The sequence below is a fragment of the Myotis yumanensis genome, unplaced genomic scaffold (genome assembly GCF_028538775.1).
Source record: "Myotis yumanensis isolate MYYU_CA2020_CCGP unplaced genomic scaffold, mMyoYum1.0.hap1 SCAF_1, whole genome shotgun sequence".
Taxonomy (NCBI): Eukaryota; Metazoa; Chordata; class Mammalia; order Chiroptera; family Vespertilionidae; genus Myotis; species Myotis yumanensis.
In genome coordinates this window covers 110,231,452-110,250,883 of record NW_027223752.1, presented here as the reverse complement: position 1 = coordinate 110,250,883, position 19,432 = coordinate 110,231,452, and the positions used below count along the sequence as shown (strand labels likewise).

Below are 19,432 nucleotides of genomic sequence, written 5' to 3'. Positions count from 1 at the left end.
TAAATGTGCTACATCACATAAACAAAATGAAGGATAAAAATCACATGATCATATCAATAGATTCAGAAAAAACATTAGAAAAAATCCAGCACCCATCTATAATAATAATAATTTACAATAATAAAAGGGTAATATGCTAATTAGACCGGGCATCCTTCCTTCTGGACAAAGCTGCAGCGGGCGGGAGCCGAGGCAGAGGAGGCAGAGGCCCCTGGATGCAGCCGCGGCAGCAGCGGCGGGTAGGAGCCAGGGCCAAGGCCCTTGCATGAATTTCGTGCATCGGGCCGCTAGCTTATGATAAAAACTCACAGCAAAGTGGAAATAGAAGGATCATACCTCAACATAATAAAGGTCACATATGAAAAACCTAAAGCCAACATCATACTCAATAGGCAAAAATAAAAGTATTTCCCTTAAGATCAGGAACAAGACAGGGATGTCTGCTTTCACCACTCTTTTTCAACACATTACTGGAAGTCCCAGCCATTGTGATCAGACAAAAAGAAAAAAAAGGCATCCAAATTGGAAAGGAAGAAGTAAAACTGTCATTATTTACAAATGACATGATGCTGTACAAAGAAAAGTATAAAGACTCCACCAAAACAGTAATAGATCTAATAAATGAATTTGGCAAAGTAGTAGGATACAAAATTAATATACAGAAATAAGTGGCATGTTTATGCACCAGTAATAAACCCTCAGAAAGAGAAACTAAGAAAACAAACCCATTTATTATTACAATAAAACAAAAATTTAATAAAATATGTAAAATTTATATGGAACTGGAAAAGATCCCGAATAGACTCAGCAATCTTAAGAAAAAAGAACAAAGTTGGAGGTATCACAACACCTGATAACAAACTATACCAGCAGTCGCCAACCGGTTGTCCATGGACCACACTACTGGTCCGTGAGGTCCGCAAGGTTGGTGACCATTGAACTATACTACAAGGCCATTGTAACCATAGCAGCCTGGTACTGGCACAAGAACAGGAAGATGGGTCAATGGAAGAGAACAGAGTGCCCTAATATCAACCCATGTCTTTACTGTCAATTAATTTTTGACAATGGAGGCAAGAACATACAATGGAGTAAAGACAGTCTCTCCAATAAATGGTATTGGGAAAATTGGGCAGGTATGTGCAAAAAAATGAAACTAGACCACCATATGCAGATATTAGCTCCAAATGGATAAAAGGCTTAATTGTAAGTCATGAAACCATAAAAATCCTAGAAGAAAACACAGACAGTAAAATCTCAGACATCTCTTGTAGCAACATTTTTGCTGATATATTTCCTAGGGTAAGAGAAACAAAGGGAAAAAATAAACATTTGGAACTACATCAAACTAAAAACCTTCTGCACAGCAAAAGAAACCATCAACAAAATGAGAAGGGAACCCACTGTATGGGAGAACATATTCACTAATCTGATAAGAGGTTATTTTCCAAAATATGTAAAGAACTTATACAACTCAACACCAGGAAGACGTACAATCCAAATAATAACTGGGCAAAGGCAATGGCTGGTTTTCCTCAGTAGTTAGAAGGGTGGTGGGTTCAATTTCCAGTTAAGGGCACAAACTTGGGTTGCAGGTTTGATTCCCCCAAGTTATTTACAATAGCCAAGATCTAGAAACAGTTCAAGTGCTCATCAATAGATGATTTGATAAAAAAAGATGTGGTACATTTATACAATGTAATCCTATGCGGCTGTAAAAAAAAAGAAACTCTTACCTTGTGACAGTATGGATGTACCTGGAGAGTATTATCCTATCTAATAATAGACAAACATGGTAATTAACCATACCTCCGCTACGCTTCCCATTGGCTAATCAGCAGGATATGCAAATTAACTGCCAACCAAGATGGCGGCCGGCAGCCAGGCAGCTGAAGCGAACAGGAGGCTTGGTTGCCCCGGCGATGGAGGAAGCCAAGGTTCCCCGCCTACCGTGGGCCCAGCTCTGAGCTCCGGATGCAACAATGTTGCAATTATAGAAGCTAAACGAACCCCAGATACCTGCTTTCAGCCAGCCGGCCTCGGAGCTGGAGCCGCAACAAAGTTTCAATTACAGAAGGTAAATAAATCCCAGAATAAAAAAAAGAAAAGAAAAAAAGGAGAGACTGGGAGTTTCAGTTGCAGGCTTGGCCTGCCTAAAAACAGCCCTCAGACCCTCATCCAGGCTGGCCAGGCACTCCAGTGGGGACCCCCACCCTGAAGGGGGTGCAGGCAGCCTGAAAACAGCCCTCAGCCCCTCATCCAGGCTGGCCAGGCACCCCAGTGGGGACCCCAACCCTGAAGGGGGTGCGGGCAGCCTGAAAACAGCCCTCAGCCCCTCATCCAGTCTGACCAGGCACCCCAGTGGGGACCCCCACCTTGAAGGGGGTGCGGGCAGCCTGAAAACAGCCCTCAGCCCCTCATCCAGTCTGACCAGGCACCCCAGTGGGGACCCCCACCTTGAAGGGGGTGCGGGCAGCCTAAAAACAGCCCTCAGCCCCTCAACCAGGCTGGCCAGGCACCCCAGTGGGGACTCCCACCCTAAAGGGGGTGCGGGAAGCCTGAAAACGGCCATCAGCCCCTCACCCAGGCTGGCCAGGCACCCAAGCTGGACTCCCACCCTGATCCAGGACACCCTTCAGGGCAAACCAGCTAGCCCACACCCGTGCACCAGGCCTCTATCCTATATAGTAAAAGGATAATATGCAAACTTACCCTAACAGCAGAACGACTGGGAATGACTGGTCACTATGACACACACTGACCACCAGGGGGCAGACGCTCAATGCAGAAGCTGCCCTCTGGTGGTCAGTGAGCTCCCACAAGGAGGAGCTCTGCTCAGCCACAAGCCAAGCTGATAGCTGCCAGTACAGTGGTGGTGATGGGAGCCTCTCCTGCCTCCTCAGCAGCACTAAGGATGTCCGACTGCAGCTTAGGCCTGCTCCCCGCTGGCAAGTGGACATCCCCCAAGGGCTGCTGGGCTGCCAGAGGGATGTCTGACATCCAGCTTAGGCCCTATCCCCTGGGGAGCAGGCCTCAGCCAGCAGATGGTCATCCCCCGAGGGGTCCCAGACTGTGAGAGGGCACAGTCTTACCTAATAATAGACAAACATGGTAACTGACCATACCTTCGCTACGCCTCCCATTGGCTAATCAGCAAGATATGCAAATTAACTGCCAACAAAGATGGCAGCCAGCAGCCACGGAGCTGGAGCGAGCAGAAGCTTGCTTGCTCCAGTGATGAAGCCAAGGTTCCCCGCCTGCCGCGGCTGGCTCTAAGCTACACTCAAAGCAACAAAGTTTCAATTATAGAAGGTAAATAAACCCCAGATACCTGCTTTCAGCAGGCCGTGGCCACGGAGCAGGAGGGAGCAGGAGGCTTGCTTGCTCCAGTGATGAAGGAAGCCAGCCTGCCGTGGCCGGCTCTGAGCTCCACTCAAAAAGCAACAAAGTTTCAATGATAGAAGGTAAATAAACCCCAGATACCTGCTTTCAGCAGGCCGTGGCCACGGAGCTGGAGTGAGCAGGAGACTTGCTTGCCCTTGCGATGGAAAAATATAGAAGGTAAATAAACCCCAGATACAGTGGGGCCTTGACTTAAGAGTTTAATTAGTTCCGTGACAGAGCTCGTAACTCAAATTACTCGTATGTCAAATCAAAAACTGAACGAGTGAGACACGTGATGCTGGGCTGATGTTGTGGTGTTCACTGTGACATTTGCTGCACCACCTAGCGGTGGGGTATCTGAAGCTGGCTCGCAACCCCAATTTTAGCTTGCAAAGCAAAAAATCAGCCAAGAGACGGCTCATATCTCGAAAAACTCGTTAGTTGGGAAACTCGTAAGTTAAGGCCCCACTGTACCTGCTTCCAGTCGCCATTGCCATGGAGCTGGAGCGAATTAAAAAAAAAAAAAAAAAAGGAAAGGCTGGGAGCTTCAGTCACCAGGGGGCTTTGGTCAGTCTGAAAACAGCCATCAGCCCCTCACCCGGGCTGGCCAGGCACCCCAGTGGGACCCCCACCCTGATCCAGGCCACCCTTCAGGGCAAACCAGTCGGCCCCCACCCGTGCACCAGGCCTCTATTCTATATAATAAAAGGGTAATATGCAAACTGACCCTAACAGCAGAACGATTGGGAATGACTGGTCACTATGACACACACTGACCACCAGGGGCCAGACGCTCAATGCAGGAGCTTCCCCTTGGTGGTCAGTCCACTCCCACAGGGGAAGCTCTGCTCAGCCACAAGCCAGGCTGATGGCTGCCAGTACAGTGGTGGTGATGGGAGCCTCTCCCGCCTCCTCAGCAGCGCTAAGGATGTCCGGCTGCAGCTTAGGCCTGCTCCCCGCTGTCAAGTGGACATCCCCTAAGGGCTGCCGGGCTGCCAGAGGGATGTCTGACTGCCAGCTTGGGCCCGATCCCCCAGGGAGCAGGCCTAAGCCAGCAGGTGGACATCCTCCGAGGGGTCCCAGACTGCAATAGGGCATAGGCCGGGCTGAGGGACCCCCCCGCCCCGAGTGCACAAACTTTTTTGCACCGGGCCTCTAGTGGGAAGTGAAAAAAGCCAATCAAAGAAAGACAAATGCCATTTGATTTCACTTATATGTGGAATCTAATGAACAAAATAGAACCAGAGCATGGATACATGGAACAGACTGACAGACCTGAGAGAGGAGTGTGATGGTGGTGGGACTAGAAGAGATGAGCCAAAGAACAGATATGCAGATATGCATAATAGCCCATGGACACAGATAATAATACTAGAGGCCCAGTGCATTCGTGCATGGGGGGGGGGGGGGGGGGACGAGGGGTCCCCCTCAGCTCAGCCTGCCCCCTCTCACAGTCCGGGAGCCCTCAGGGGATGTCCTACTGACAGCTTAGACCCACTCCCCAGTAGAAGGAGCCAACCCCATCACCCCGCTGCTGCTGTCACTGCCAGCCGCCACAACCTCCAAGGTGTTTTCATCAACATGGACTCCAGTCCCTTCATCACAAAAACATGACAACTTTCTTTAGGCATTTTCAAGATGTCTCTTTCATAGGATATGACATTTCTTTTTCTTTCCTTTTTTTTTTTTTTTTATCCCCACCTGAGGATATTTTTCCATTGATTTTTAGAAAGCGTGGAAGAGAGAAAGACAGAGAGAAACATCAATGTAAGAGGGACACTTCAATTGGTTGCCTCCTGCATGAGCCCTGACCTGGGCCCTGGCCAGGGAGGAGCCTGCAACCTAGGTACATGCCCTTGATCAGAATTGAACCCAGATCCTGCGGTCCGCAGGCTGAGGCTCTACCCACTGAGCCAAACTGACTAGGGCAGGATATGACATTTCTTAGCCCCTCCAGCAGCAGACCTTTGTTTTTTCCTCCAGGAGTGAGGTGGAAAAACCAGAGATCACCTTCTTAGATTCTTATTACCCAAGTTACCAAGTACACTGCAAATGGCGTACCAGGAGCTTAGCCAATGAGCAGTCTGAAAAGGTGCTTCCTCTGCAGCTCATGAGCAGAGGTGGGACTGCTGGCGCGCCGCGGCTGGCAGGCCCTCCTGTCTTCGAGCCTGCGCCATCCGTGGCTTGCCTCACCTCACACACAGTCTTCTCCCACCCACCTGCACACGCAGCCTCCTCCTGAGCGGTTGTGACATTACAGTGTCCCAGACATTTTGCATATTACCTCTTTATATATATAGACTAGAGGCCCGGTGCACAAAAACTTGTGCACTAGGGGCGGGGGGGGGCGGGGGGTCCCCCAGCCCGGCCTGTGCTCTCTCAGAGTCTGGGACCCCTCGGGAGATAACGACCTGCTGGCTTAGGCCTGCTCCCCGGTGGCAGAGGGCAGGCCCAATCCCTAAGTGCAGCCCCTGGTCAGGCTCAGAGCAGGGCCGATTGGGGAGTTGGGGCGCCGCCCCGTCATGCACAGAGCAGGGCGGATCGGGAGGTTGCAATGCCACCCTCAGTCACGGTCAGGGTAGACTGATTGGGGGGTTGGGGCACTGCCCCCTGTCACACTCAAGGCAGGGTCAATGGGGAGGTTGCAGCGCCACCCCCTGTCACGCACAGAGCAGGGCTGATCAGGGGGTTGGGGCGCTGCCCCCTGTCACTCACAGAGCAGGGCCAATCAGAGGGTTGGGGCGCTGCTCCCTGTCACTCACAGAGCAGGGCTGATCAGGGGGTTTGGGCGCTGCCCCCTGTCACTAACAGAGCAGGGCCAATCAGGGGGTTGGGGCACTGCCCCCTGTCACTAACAGAGCAGGGTCCATCAGGGGGGTTGGGGCGCTGCCCCCTGTCACTCACAGAGCAGGGCCCATCAGGGGGTTGAGGAGCTCCCCCCTGTCACTCACAGAGTAGGGTCGATAGGGGAGTTGGGGCACCGCCCCCTGTCACACACAGAGCAGGGCGGATCAAGGGGTTGGGGCGCTGCACCCTATCACACTCAGGGCAGGGCCGATGGGGAGGTTATGGCTCTACCCTGTCACACACAGAGCAAGGCCCATGGAGGGGGGTTGGGGCGCCACCCTCTATCACCCACAGAGCAGGGCCGATCAGGGGGTTGGGGCACCGCCACTGTCACACTCAGGGCAGGGCCGATGGAGAGGTTATGGTTCTACCCTGTCACACACAGAGCAGGGCCCGTGGGGGCGGGGTGTTGGGGCGCCTCACCCTGTCACACACAGAGCCGCAGGGCAATCGGGGGATTGGGGAGCTCCCCCCTATCAGGCACAGAGCAGGGCTGATCAGGGTGTTGGGGCGCCTTCCCCTGTCACGAACAGAGCCGCAGGGCGATCAGGGGGTTTGGGCGCTGCCCCTTGTCACGCTGATCCCAGTGCCGGGAGCCTCACTGCTCCGCTGATCCCGGTGCCGGGAGGCATATTACCCTTTTACTATATAGAATAGAGGCCTGGTGCATGGGTGGGGGCCGGCTGGTTTGCCCTGAAGGGTGTCCTGGATCAGGGTGGGGGTCCCCACTGGGGTGCCTGGCCAGGCTAGCTGAGGGGCTGAGGGCTGTTTTCCCGCTGGCAGTTGACTAAAAGCTCCCAACTGCTCCTTGTTTTCTTTTTTTTTTTTTTATTCTGGGCCAGCTTTAGCTCTGAGGCCTCGCTGCTGAAAACAAGGATACAATGTTGCGGTCCGGGGCTGACTGAAAGCTGGTTTTGTTCAGCTTCTTATTTGCAACATAGTAATAGTTGCTTAGAGTTGCAGTTGAGAGGCCGGCAAGTGAAGCGGGGAACGTTGGAGTCTGCAGTTCCTGGAGGAAGCAAGCCTCCCTGCTCGCTTCAGTGCATGGCTGCCGGCCGCCATCTTGGCTGACAGTTAATTTGCATAAGGATATGCTGATTAGCCAATGGGAAGGGTAGCGGTCGTACGCCAATTACCATGTTTCTCTTTTATTAGTGTAGATAGTGAAGACTAGGGAGTAGGGGGTGGTATCTGGGTAGAGTTGGTAAAGGACAGGGAAATAGGGGACATTTGTAAGAGTGTCAACCATTTTTTATTTTTTTTAAGAAAAGGAATTCTCAGGACAAATTTCCCAAATAGTCAATTCTCTAGTAATCAATTAATTCACCAAAGAATTAAACCACTAAAGTTAACAAATTTACCTATTTTAAAACTTAAAGCAATTGTTAGATGGACTTGTTTTCAGCAATTGGCCTGTTTGATAATAGGAAGCCAAAGGAGAAGAAATAGCCAATGGCAGCAAGTGCCATGAGCATTGAAGAGCTTAAGGAAGCAAAAGGTCTTTTAGGCAACCTTAGAACATACTCTCCATAGAATGGTGACTGTGAAAAGAAGATTCCTGTGGATTACTGAATGGAAAAAGAAAAAGTAGAGATGGTATAGAAGCTTTCACTAAGCAGAAGAGTAGAGAGGAATACTTCAGGAAGAAGGTGTTGCTTATTGTTCATTTTCTTGTGTTTAACCTGTGAGACTCAAGTCAGTTTACATGTTGAATGGAAAGCTCCAGCATTTAAAGAAAAACTGAAGCAATGAACAGAAAGGTGAGAGGAACTGATACCTTGTGTTCCAGAAAAAAAGGAGGGGAATGTCGAGATCTGCTGTAGATGTGAAAGGGGAAAATATATACTTCCCTAACTCCTTCCTTTTGGAGCAATCCTTCTGTTAGGTCAGGTAACTGTTGAATTTCACTTTACCATGATGGTAAAGGCATGTGTTACCAACTTAGAAGCCCTAATGCAATTTCATGTAAATCTAATCAGAAAAATTTCAGAATGATGTTGGTTTGCACCCTGAATTCACTGGAAGAACCAAACCCAGAAGTATGTCTATCCTGTAGCTGGTTTTCACAGCACTAATATTAAGTGCAAAAAATGTTAATTCTCGTTTTTCATCGTCCCAAGCCTTCATCCCCACCGTCGCTTTCCTTCTCTTGCCATATCCTACCCTTCTTTCAATGGCTTCCAACTTTACCAGGTCAAGAAAACAAAGTTTTGCTTTTATCCCCCACAATACATTCAAAGCTTCACAAGTATTTAAAGTGTACAATGATTTATTCTTACTCTTAAAAACATTGATTTTTTTAAAAAAATAATACACCTAGTTGTCTCAAATCAAGTCAGTAGTCTGCTTAACAAAAGATCACCAATATTATATCAGCATTATACCATATCAAAATTATTACCTAATCATTATTGAGGAGTTATCAATTCCTATAATAAACTTACTGTCTTAAATGTTAAAGCAGTGGTTCTCAACCTTCTGGCCCTTTAAATACAGTTCCTGATGTTGTGACGCAACCATAAAATTATTTTTGTTGCTACTTCATAACTGTGATGTTGCTACTGTTATGAATCGTAATGTAAATATCTGATATGCAGGATGACCTTAGGCAACCCCTGTGAAAGGGTCGTTTGACCACCAAAGGGGTCGCGACCCACAGGTTGAGAATTGCTGTGTTAAAGTATTTTTAGTCAATTGAGGATTTTCTCTAAATGAGAGCTTAGCAATTTGCCAAATCAGGGATAGAATCACACAGGACTCTAGCATCTATAATAATAAAAGCGTAATATGCTAATTAGACCAAACAGCCGAACAACTTTCCGGACGAAGCCAGCAAGCCGCAGCGGCTATGAGGGCCGAGCCCCTTGCATGAATTTTGTGCATCAGGCCTCTAGTTGTAATATATCATCCTGCTCACAATATCATCATGTAACACCTTTCTCCTGTTATTCTTTTCTATAGGAATCCAAATGAGAAGATTTATGTTCACTGTGTGGTATAAGTTTTATCTCTCCTTTGTAGCTAAGGACCAGGGAAAAGTGAGATGAGCTGGTACTAGAAAGAGAAGGAAAAAAAAAACCTCAGGAGAAATTCCACACACACCTGGGACAACTGTGTAAATTTTTCTTTTACATCCCGTCTAATAAACCAATGCTTCTGATCTTTAGAGAATTTATGCCAATATCAATTCTTAAAGAAAAATTTATGACTCTCAGAATAGAAAACTACTGACACAGAACGTACACAGCAGACTGACAACATTGCTTCAAATAGAAAATTCTAAAAACATAAGTTAAGACAACAGAAAGAAACCCCAAGAGAACTACCATCAAACAATATATTTGGGGGGGGGGGTCATTAAAAAGGATTCTAGTGAAAAATGAATACGCTAGTTATTAACATGGGCCTTGCTTTTTATGAAAGAAAAAACATAAATTAGTGACCTACCGTCTGTCTGAGATTTACTGAGAAATATTGTGCTGGCTCGAGGATGGTCTGAAGGATTGAATTCCATGTTCAAATCTTTAAAGAAAGAAAAAGAAAATACATGAATATCCATCCAATAACTAAGTAGAGTCAAGACTAATTTTCAATTTTTTCAACCTTAAATTGCTAATATGGTCAAGGATTCTGGAAAAAATCCTACAGTTATTGTGTTTATAGATTCTTCTAGGTTCAATTGAGAACACTTTTATTCAGAAATTTGAGAAAGTCATACATCAAAATTAGGCACCTGGCTGGAGATCTACCATATTAACCTAAAACTCCACTGTCTTTTTAAAAGTATGCTCTGTACCTGAGCTACTACAAAATAACAAGACGTTATAACATGCGATTAAAGAATCATGTGCTATAACTAACTCATCTAAACTCTACAGTTGAGTAATATTTCCTTGTTAAAGGTGATTAAAAGAAAAAAACAAAACAAAACCCCAGCCAGCTTTAAGACACATTAGCACCCATACACTCTCCTTTATTAATAGTGTTAATTTCTGAAAAAAAGCAAAACATCCTTTAGAGCAAAGACTGCGAATTGGCCTTCTGTGGGCATAATCTGGGACATGGACATGTTTTGTTTGATCCCTACATTTTTTTAAATTTAAGGCAACGTATATAATTTTTACACTTTCAAACATACTACAAAGAAAAAAAATCCATATTTCCAGTTTCTTTAGAGAAATCAGATCATTTGGCAGCACCAGGCCCCCACCCCAATGGCCATAATCTGCAGGAACACAGCAGCTGCCAGCCCCTGCAGGTAGACCCTAAGGTTCCAGTCCCTAGTGGTTGCCCCTCTCACTTCCCTGAAACTCATCAGGTGTTGCTCCTCATTTCGGACATTCCTACCCCTATGGGCATTTGGTTTTATAATCGCTGCTTTAGAACAATTTCCAAGGGTCTGTATAGACTTAGCAGTAAGTTATATAACAATTTAGAATTCCATAATAGACCAAGGATAACCTAGTTGCCAGTGGGATTTGTGGGTCCCACATAAAGGCTGAGTTGGTCCTCATCCACCGGAGTCAGTACCACCTTAGGGCAGGGACCATGTATACAAGGTTCAAATGTTCAACAGTATTTGACAAATAAGCCAAATAATGAGAAAAACAGAAAAGAATGATCAGCTGAAGTAGCTCTTCTCAACAACTTAAGGAAAGGAAAAAGAAAAACTGGCAAGGCTCAACCATTAACTCAAATATAGAGTAATTCAAAAAGAAGGAATCTCTTGGATCATTGATATTTTAATACCAGGGAAATAACCAGGTCTTTTAATAAGTATAGGCAATATTGATCAAATCTGCAATTGTATACAACTAAAAAGTATGACACCCTGAAAACCAGTAAAGAGACATTTGAGTCCCCTATCATGACTTAATTCAACAGTCAACAAGTTTTTATTGTGAATCAACTCATGCAGGCATTCTGCACAGGAAATGCAATAGTATATGGCCCTGTGACCATCCATGTTTCAAGTCTGGGTTGGAGTGTGAAGCAGACAAGTCAGCCAGCACAAAAAAATGCTATGGGAGAACCAAGGAGAAAGCTAAGACTTGCTGTAAGAACATGTTAGTTAGCCAAGCTAAAGGGGAGGCAAGGAAAGGTATTTAGGCCAGCGGTCTCCAACCAGTGGTCAGCAGAGGAGGTCCATGAGGTCCGAAAGGTTGGCGACCACTGATTTAGGCAGAAGAACCAGTATACAAAGACAGAAAGTTGAGCGAAAGAGATCGAACCAGGCCTTTAAGACATACTGTAGAATATATAAGAGAGGAAGTGGTGAGAAAAATTTCAGGGAAGGGTTGGGATTTTATCTCAAGGGCACCAGGGGATTATTGAAGGAGTGGAGTGACGTGATCAAATACACTTAAGAAAAACCATCATGGTTGCATGTGGAGGGAAATGAACCAAAGGACAAGACTGGAGGGCAGGTTATCGAGGAAACTGTGGCCATAATCCAAGTGGGAGGGAAGGTAGCTGAGAGAAGTAGATGGACCTGAAGATATTATACTAAAGGATGAGATTACACTAGGCAAAGCACAAAGACAAGAGGCAGACAAGGATGACATCTGGTGGTTGACAATGGGGCTATGCAGAGAGATTAAGCAGAGGAGGGAGGGAGCAGGGATGACCCACAGAGGCAGATATGCTGCTGGGTTTAACTTACCTCCTGTTAATTCAGTTAAACCCCATATATTTACAGCTGTGCCAGTGCCTTAAACTGCTTTTCTTTCCCATTTTCTCTTCCCTTTCTCTCTAGTACAAACAGGATAGCCTGTTACCACCCAGCACAGTAGAGGCTTCCAGCCAGGGCAGCAGTGCCTGCCTGCAGCTTTTCTGGAACATCAATAACAGTGTGTCACTCATGACCTCCCATGATTTATTTTCTTTGTTGATGATCAGAGAGGAGGCAGCCCATAACATGAATTTATATCCCAAATGAGGCTTACAACTGCTTATTTTCTAGCAAATAACAAAAACTTTTCAACTCTGAAAGTTTTCCTTATCATTTGTTTATATCCATAAATTCCCAAAGGAGCTTTTGATATTTTTTTGCCTTTTCTTTTCTCTCCAAGTTAAAGATGTGCTGCCAAATTTAATCATTTTAATTATTTAAAATTCTGCTCCATATGTACAGTACTTTCCAAGGTCTTGGTAGATGATGTCATTTGTTTCTAACTGTAATCTCATAGCTCCACTGATTCCCCTTCCTTCCTAATCTTGGTGCTGCCAGGGTTTGATTATTCATTGCCCTCTACCAGCTTATGCCTCTTTAGAATCCTATCACTGAAAAGTCCCTGGTTCTTCCTTCAGTAAGATTCAATAATGCAAAACCTTAGCTTGAATTCCTCTAGTGAAGGAAGTCACTTAGAAGCCATGAAGATAAGGAACCGGCATCTGTGAAAAGATGGACAAACCTTTGCTTTCAATGTGCAGAAATCCCAGTTTACTATCAGAATTTCCTTCTTTTGTATCAATTTCCCCAAATGTTCCTGCTACGTAATAATGTAGCTGATATACAAAAGAACATTGAGGAATGCCTTCTCCACAGAAGTAGCAGGAAGTGGGGAGGGGGTGCCTGGTAACAGGGCCCTCCTGACAGGAGCACACAAAGGACCTGTACAGCTGGTCCCTGACTTGCAGGATGCTGGTGTGGGAAATGGCTGGTGCTTCTGATCCCTGTGGTGGGTGGCTTTTCAATCCATCACTAACCCCATTACTCTGAAAGGGACAGGAATAAGTGTGCCATGTGCAGTATGTGGTTAACTGCTTCCTCTTAGGTTCAGAATAACCCTCATTCCGGTTCTGGACGACAGAGTCTCCTGGTTTTCAAGGGTTCTTGGAAGGCCCCTTCCTTACCATCCTCCCAGGTCACAATGGCAAAGAAACAGTAAAGGGCTGAGGGCAGGATGAGAAGAAGCTAAATGGAGGAGATCTTAAGAAGTGAAAATGTGGGAGAAAAGTAGTGAACAAAACTATCCAGTCACAAGACGGGGATCCTATGTTGCTGGTAAAGCAGCTCTAATGCCACTCCAAAAGAGGCATGCAAAAAAGCTCCACTTAATGTGACTGCTGGAAAAAAAGCATTGTTTCTTTGGATCTAAACTTGCTATATTTTTGTTATTTTAGTGAAAAGTGTAAGTTTTATTACATTATAATAATATTCACTTCAATCATAAAAATTCCTATTCAATCTACTTCTGGAAGTTTATGGTTGAGAAGTAAAGACTTGATTTTCTAGTTAGGAAAAAACTCCAGTACCCAGTTACTTGGAGTATGGTCACTATTCAAACAAATCCTTTGAGTCTGGGGAGCACTGTGAAGCAACTTACATCTATGTAAAGTTAAGGGTGAGGGGACTGGGGTGTAATGTGGATTAAAACATAAAAGCACCAAGGAAATCCAGTTCACAAAAAGATTTACTTATGCATTTTAGAAGCAGGCTAGACTGAATAGCACCAGGGACAAGTGAAGTTACTAACACTGAGATAGCCCAATAACAAATCAGACATTAGTTCCACTTTCAAACACACACACACACACACACACACACACACACACCACTGAAAGCACATACCTGCCACAAAAAATATGCAACATAAGAAAGGGCAACAAGAGATCTTCACATCAAATTCTCACCAGGTGGTCCTCTCCAAGATGCTGCAGGATCAACCTAAAGAAAGTGCTTCTTCACTGTCACCATCATCCAAAATTCAAGTACAGGATGTGAAAAGGTCTTTCCCCCTGTTTCTAGAACCAGGAAACCAGTAGCCAGGCCCCTGGTAGGCCTGGGAACTGTCCAGGTCCTAAGTCAGGATTTCAGGCTGGCTTAGTCCATAATCAGCACCATCTACCCATGCCACTGTCTCCCAATCCTCACATTCCTTCCTTGCTTACCATAACTGGATGCTGGAGCCTAACCTCCACATACAAATTCTTCTAATAACAAATACTGTATCTTGTTCATCTTAATACACCTTATAGTGCTTAGCAAAGAGCTTTCTCTATCATGTATGCTCAATAAATGATTAAATAACAAATAAGTGAACCAGATCTGGTGAAATTGAGCAAATAACTGAGTTTAAGGAGTATTATGATACTGTACCATGTCTTATTATTGTGATTCCATATTCATATGACACTTTAGAAAACTTTATGTAATAGAGCAGAAAAACAACAAATATATTTCAAAAACATTTCATTCTGATCATTTCCTCTGAGCTTCTACTAAAGGTATTCTCCCTTTCCTCTTCCATTTGCTCAAATCATGTTTATAACAACAGCTTGATACTTACTGAGTATATGCTATCTACCAGGCACTGATTGTACCAGGCATTTCACCTACATGAAGTCCAATTCCCCACAATAACCTTGAAAGTTGTTATGATTATCCTCATTGTAAATATGTTTTTTAAAAACGAGGATTAGAGAAATTAAAGAACATCCCCAAAGTCACACAGCTACAAATGGTGGGCAGACAAAGGCATTCTCCCACTGCACAATGCAACTTCACCCAGGAAACACCTCTGGCATGAGAAGATTCTATGTTAATGTCACCTACTGCTCCATAAGCAGGCAACAGAACACCTAAAGCTTTGGGGTCATAAGAATTTATATAGCGTATGTGTCTTCATTCAAGACTGAGTTGTTTTAAGCTCTACCAATATATGGACCTCAACCAGTAATCCCTCTTATTTTTTCCGTAATTCCTTTTAATCCTTTAGGAACTGGGAGATGAGTTAACTAACTACACTTATCAAACTTGGTGTGACGCCCCCCATCCCTCGCCGCCACACACACAGTATGCAGTACAATGTGAACCCATGAAGGTGCTCACCCAATATATGTCTGGTTAATAATGGGTATACTAAGATCTGCCAATTCCTTGGCCTCCAGGCAAGTTATGATAGGAGCAGGCCCTTAAGGGCTAAGCTGCGGTAGGAGCAAAGCACTATCCTTCCAGACCCTCTCTCAAAAAAACACTGAATCTTCAACCATATTACTTCCTGAAAACCCTAGAGCCCATGGCCCTGCCTCGTTGAAGCCATGTTGCAGTGCCTAGGAGGTTCTGTGGCCTCAGCTCACAGCACTGGCCCAGGAGCTTCTTCTCAGCTCTGCCTCATAGTGAGCCTGCATCTCTCTGCATTTAATTAAGGAATCTCATTTGAGCAAATTTCATCTAATTTTACCCTCTTCTAAATAAAAACTTTAACAATAAATCAGAATAAAACATCTTCTTTAATAAAATGTGATGGACCAAACAGAATTTGTTCTCTTCTATGTGGCTCAGCCTTGAGGTCATGAGATGACTGACAAAGCAGTTTCTATTTCTCAGTTTGACTTTGCTGTCTCCTCTCCCCACCCATGTGGGGGTCATCACTCTCGCCTCTCCATTTTCTGTTTTTACTCACTAAGGGCTGAGAGTGGAAACCATTTCCCTTGTTAAGTAAGAACTGGATGCAAAGGAGGAACATGAGGGCAGGAAGGAGCCGAGGGCGGTGGTTCCCCTCAGCCAGAGTGCTGATTTCCCTGAAGGTGGAAATCCCTTGTGAACAAGGTCACAGCCAGGCTGAGGAGCACTGTGTTAGAACTTCAGAACACAGATTTTAGGACAGGTTCTGGTTACACTTCCCACATCTCCTGCCTTCTAGACAGTGGAAGCTACACACAGGGACAATAAGTAAGATGACAGCATTTTGCTCTGTGTTCTGCTTTCACTCCTCCCTACTATAATGTTCACTGTGCAATCTCTCAGTCCAGAACACTTAACAAATATCTGCTGAATAAGGGAAGTATGAATGAGTAATATACCTAATTAAAATTTCTCTTCAATAATTAATAACATCCACGATCCAAAACCTTTAATAAACTCTGTATGAGCTGGAACAACTAAATTCAGGAAAGAAAATTACAAAGAACTATGATAGCAAAGGACACCTGAAATTCTCTTCGATCTTAAAAGAGAGAGGAAGAGCCATTTTATCACAGTAACAAGTCATTAAGTATAGAGCCAATGCTGGGACCTTTCCCGCAAAGCTCACTGCAGCCAGCAAGGAGCAGTTTACAGAAACTAACCCCCTAGCATTACACAAAACACTACTCTTTTCCTTGTAGAAAGTAAGGTAGAGCTTCCAATCTTTTTAAAACACAAAACATATATATCATGTCCTACTCTGTATCTACTGCATCAAAAAAAAAGGAAAAGGAGAAACAAAAAAATAACAGGTGGAAAAAATTTCAGAGAAAAATCCAACTCATATTTTTGCACTTATGATTTCCCTATAAGAGAGCTAAAAAATAAAGTCTAAAATTTTATTACAGTAAAATAAATGTGCAGGATCCAATATAAAGATGATTTATGATCCAATTACTACTAAATTCTAGCAAGGCACATCATCCATCAGAACTTGACTCCCACCCCCAAGAAAGGTAGGGAGTCTATGCAACAGAGACCTATGAACAAAAAAATACAAATTCATTGATACAGACAACAAGATGGTGGTTACCAGAAGGGAATAGGGTGGGGGCAGGGGGTTGGGACAGAGGGAGCTCTGGTGATAGAAGACTAGGCCTTGGGTGCTGAGCACACACAGAGTATAAAGATGTTGTATTATATATGAAGTTGTACACTTAAAATTTATATGTTATTAACCAATGTTACTCCAATACATTTAATGTTTTAAAAAAATAAGTGGCTCACTACTTGAATCAGACAGCATAATACTAACAGATGACAGAGAAAGCAGAAAAACTAAACCTCTTTCTACAGCCATTTATATTCCACAGAATCTGAGGATTACTTTTTTGGTCCGCAGAGCATTTCTCTGATTCCTGGCAGTCAAATGCAGAGTAATGTCTGCAAATCAGATAATCACCTATTGGCATTTTACTCACTTTCAGACCTAATATACAACTTTTTTTTTTTTAGAGAAAGTTAAATCTAGCATTTACCTCCTACTTCAATATATAACTACAACTTGCCTCTCAAACATTCTGACAAATAAAAAGAAAGGAATAAAGTGGCCGATGTATAACTAATGATAAAAATCTGAGATGCAGCAACACTAACGCAGCTGTTCTGATTTTAATTAAGTCTTTTCAGAGGGATGAATAATAGGACGCCAGATGTACAAGATTTGCATTCAGAAAATCGACACTGTAAGATCCAAATGAATGTGCCTCAGAATCCCGCCATCCAAGATCTGCTGCTGAAAAATGGCACAGGAGTAAGTGGAAGCTCACAGACATGCTCCCAGGACCAAACTGGAATTACAACTAAAACACAGAAGAGCCACCCTGAAAAATGAACTGAGGACTAGCTGGAGAGAAGTCTGATAATCAAGGACAGAAAGTGGAGACCACATAGAGACTGGTAGGAAGGGCGGAGATGAGAAAGGGCTGGCCCAGTTGCCACAGACAGCAGCTGAAGTTTCAGAGAGAAATCTCAGCTGTGGGTAGTTGCCACTGAGAACTCTGTGATCTAATTCTCAAGCTGGCCACCCCAGGAGAGAGCACCAGAACTGAGAAAGGTGCACATATAATATCTGGCTGTGAAAAGCAGCAGGATGATTGTCTGCCACAGAGAGATGGCTGGAAATGCAGGTACCCTCTTAAAGGGCCAATGAACAAAATTCTGTGTGCAGCAGCTCAACTAGTGCTCCAGCAGAGGGAGGGCAGAGTGGACTGAAGCTGTATAAACATAAGCCAGGGTTGGGGATCCAGGGATAGAACTCGGAAGGTAGACACCCCAGTTTCCTGGGCTAAGTCATTCCCTTATGCTGTAGAGGTCATCTTTCTCAGGCAAACCTATGCTATCCTGCCACTTTTGCCTTGGGGGTAAGACAGTTGACCCACCCTATGGGAAGATCTCTTGCCCCACCATGTGGAGTTTTTGAGGCCCATTAAGAGACTGAGAATAACAATTAGCCTCCTGGCAGAAGCAATTGTCCCACCCTGTTGGAAAAACTCACCCCACCTGTGGATGATTGTTTGAGGACACTCCAGACTGAATTTCATCAGTCTGCAGACAAAGGCAATTCTCTAGAGGCTTTGAGTCTTTGCCTGATCTAAGTAGTCAGAAACAGCAGTTTGGGTCTCTGCCACAGACACCATCCCAGACTGCTCAGTGAGGCAAAAGCCAGCAAACTGACATCTGCAGGATCAGCTCCATGAGGGAAGGATTTACAGCCCAGAATAGGGTCAATCAAGATCTAAAACTCAAGGCAGACCCAGCCTCTGGGCTAAGGAGTCCCTGATGACTGGACAGCTGGCAGGAATACATTGGGGTTGAACCTCACTGGCAGTAAGTCAGAGGGGAGAGCCTTCCCACAAATGGGACATCAAAAATCAAGACCCAATTTCAACAGGAGAACCCAAACAACCACACAAAGGGCATTCCTAGAACGTCCAGTTCAGGTGAACAAAGAGGCTACACCACTGGACACCTCAAAACACCTTCCACATAAGGCCATCCCATGAAGACTTGGAGGCACAGCAGTTCTATTTAATACATAGAAGCAAATATAGAAATACAGCTAAAATGGGGACTCAAAGAAACAATTACCAAATGAGTGAAAAGAAGGAATCTGCAGAAAAAGAACTAAATGAGATGGAGGCAAGCAAACTATCAGGAAGCAATGGTTATAAAGATATTTAAGGAACTTAGTGCAAATCACAACAGCATGAGAACGGAAATAGAGGCCATTAACAAGAACCAGACAGAAATGAAGAATGACATATCTGACATGAAAAACGCACTGGAAGGGATTAAAAGTAGATTGAATGAAGCAGAAGACTGAATCAGTGATTTGGAAGACAACATAGAAATAAATACCCAATAAGAGCAGCAAATAGAAAAAAGAATTAAAAAGCAGGAAGATAGCTTAAGGGAGCTCTGGGACAATAAGAAACATAACAACATGTGCATTACAGGAATATTAGAAGGGGCAGAGGATGAGCAAGGAACAGAGCACCTATTTAAAGAAATAATGACACACACAAAAAAGAAGTAATGACAGAAAACTTCCCCAAACTGGTGAAGGAAAATGCCACACAAGTTCAGGAGGCTCAGAGAGTCCCAATCAAGATGAACCCAAAGAGAAAAACACCTAGACACATCATAATTAAAATGGCAAATGTTAAAGACAAAGAAAAAAATCTTAAAGGCAGCAAGAGAAAGAGAGAAAATTACATACAAAGAAGTTCC

The 19,432-nt window shown here is 44.5% G+C and overlaps 1 protein-coding gene across 1 annotated transcript in view; it reads right to left on the bottom strand.

The window, feature by feature from the left end:
* The window catches only part of CCNY (cyclin Y), a 169,617-nt gene that overhangs the window by 92,787 nt on the left and 57,398 nt on the right, over window positions 1-19,432 (bottom strand). Inside the window, exon 2 of the mRNA XM_070429668.1 lies at window positions 9,679-9,753. Within this exon, the coding sequence (XP_070285769.1) occupies window positions 9,679-9,753 (75 nt within the window). The remainder of the gene's footprint in view (window positions 1-9,678; window positions 9,754-19,432) is intronic.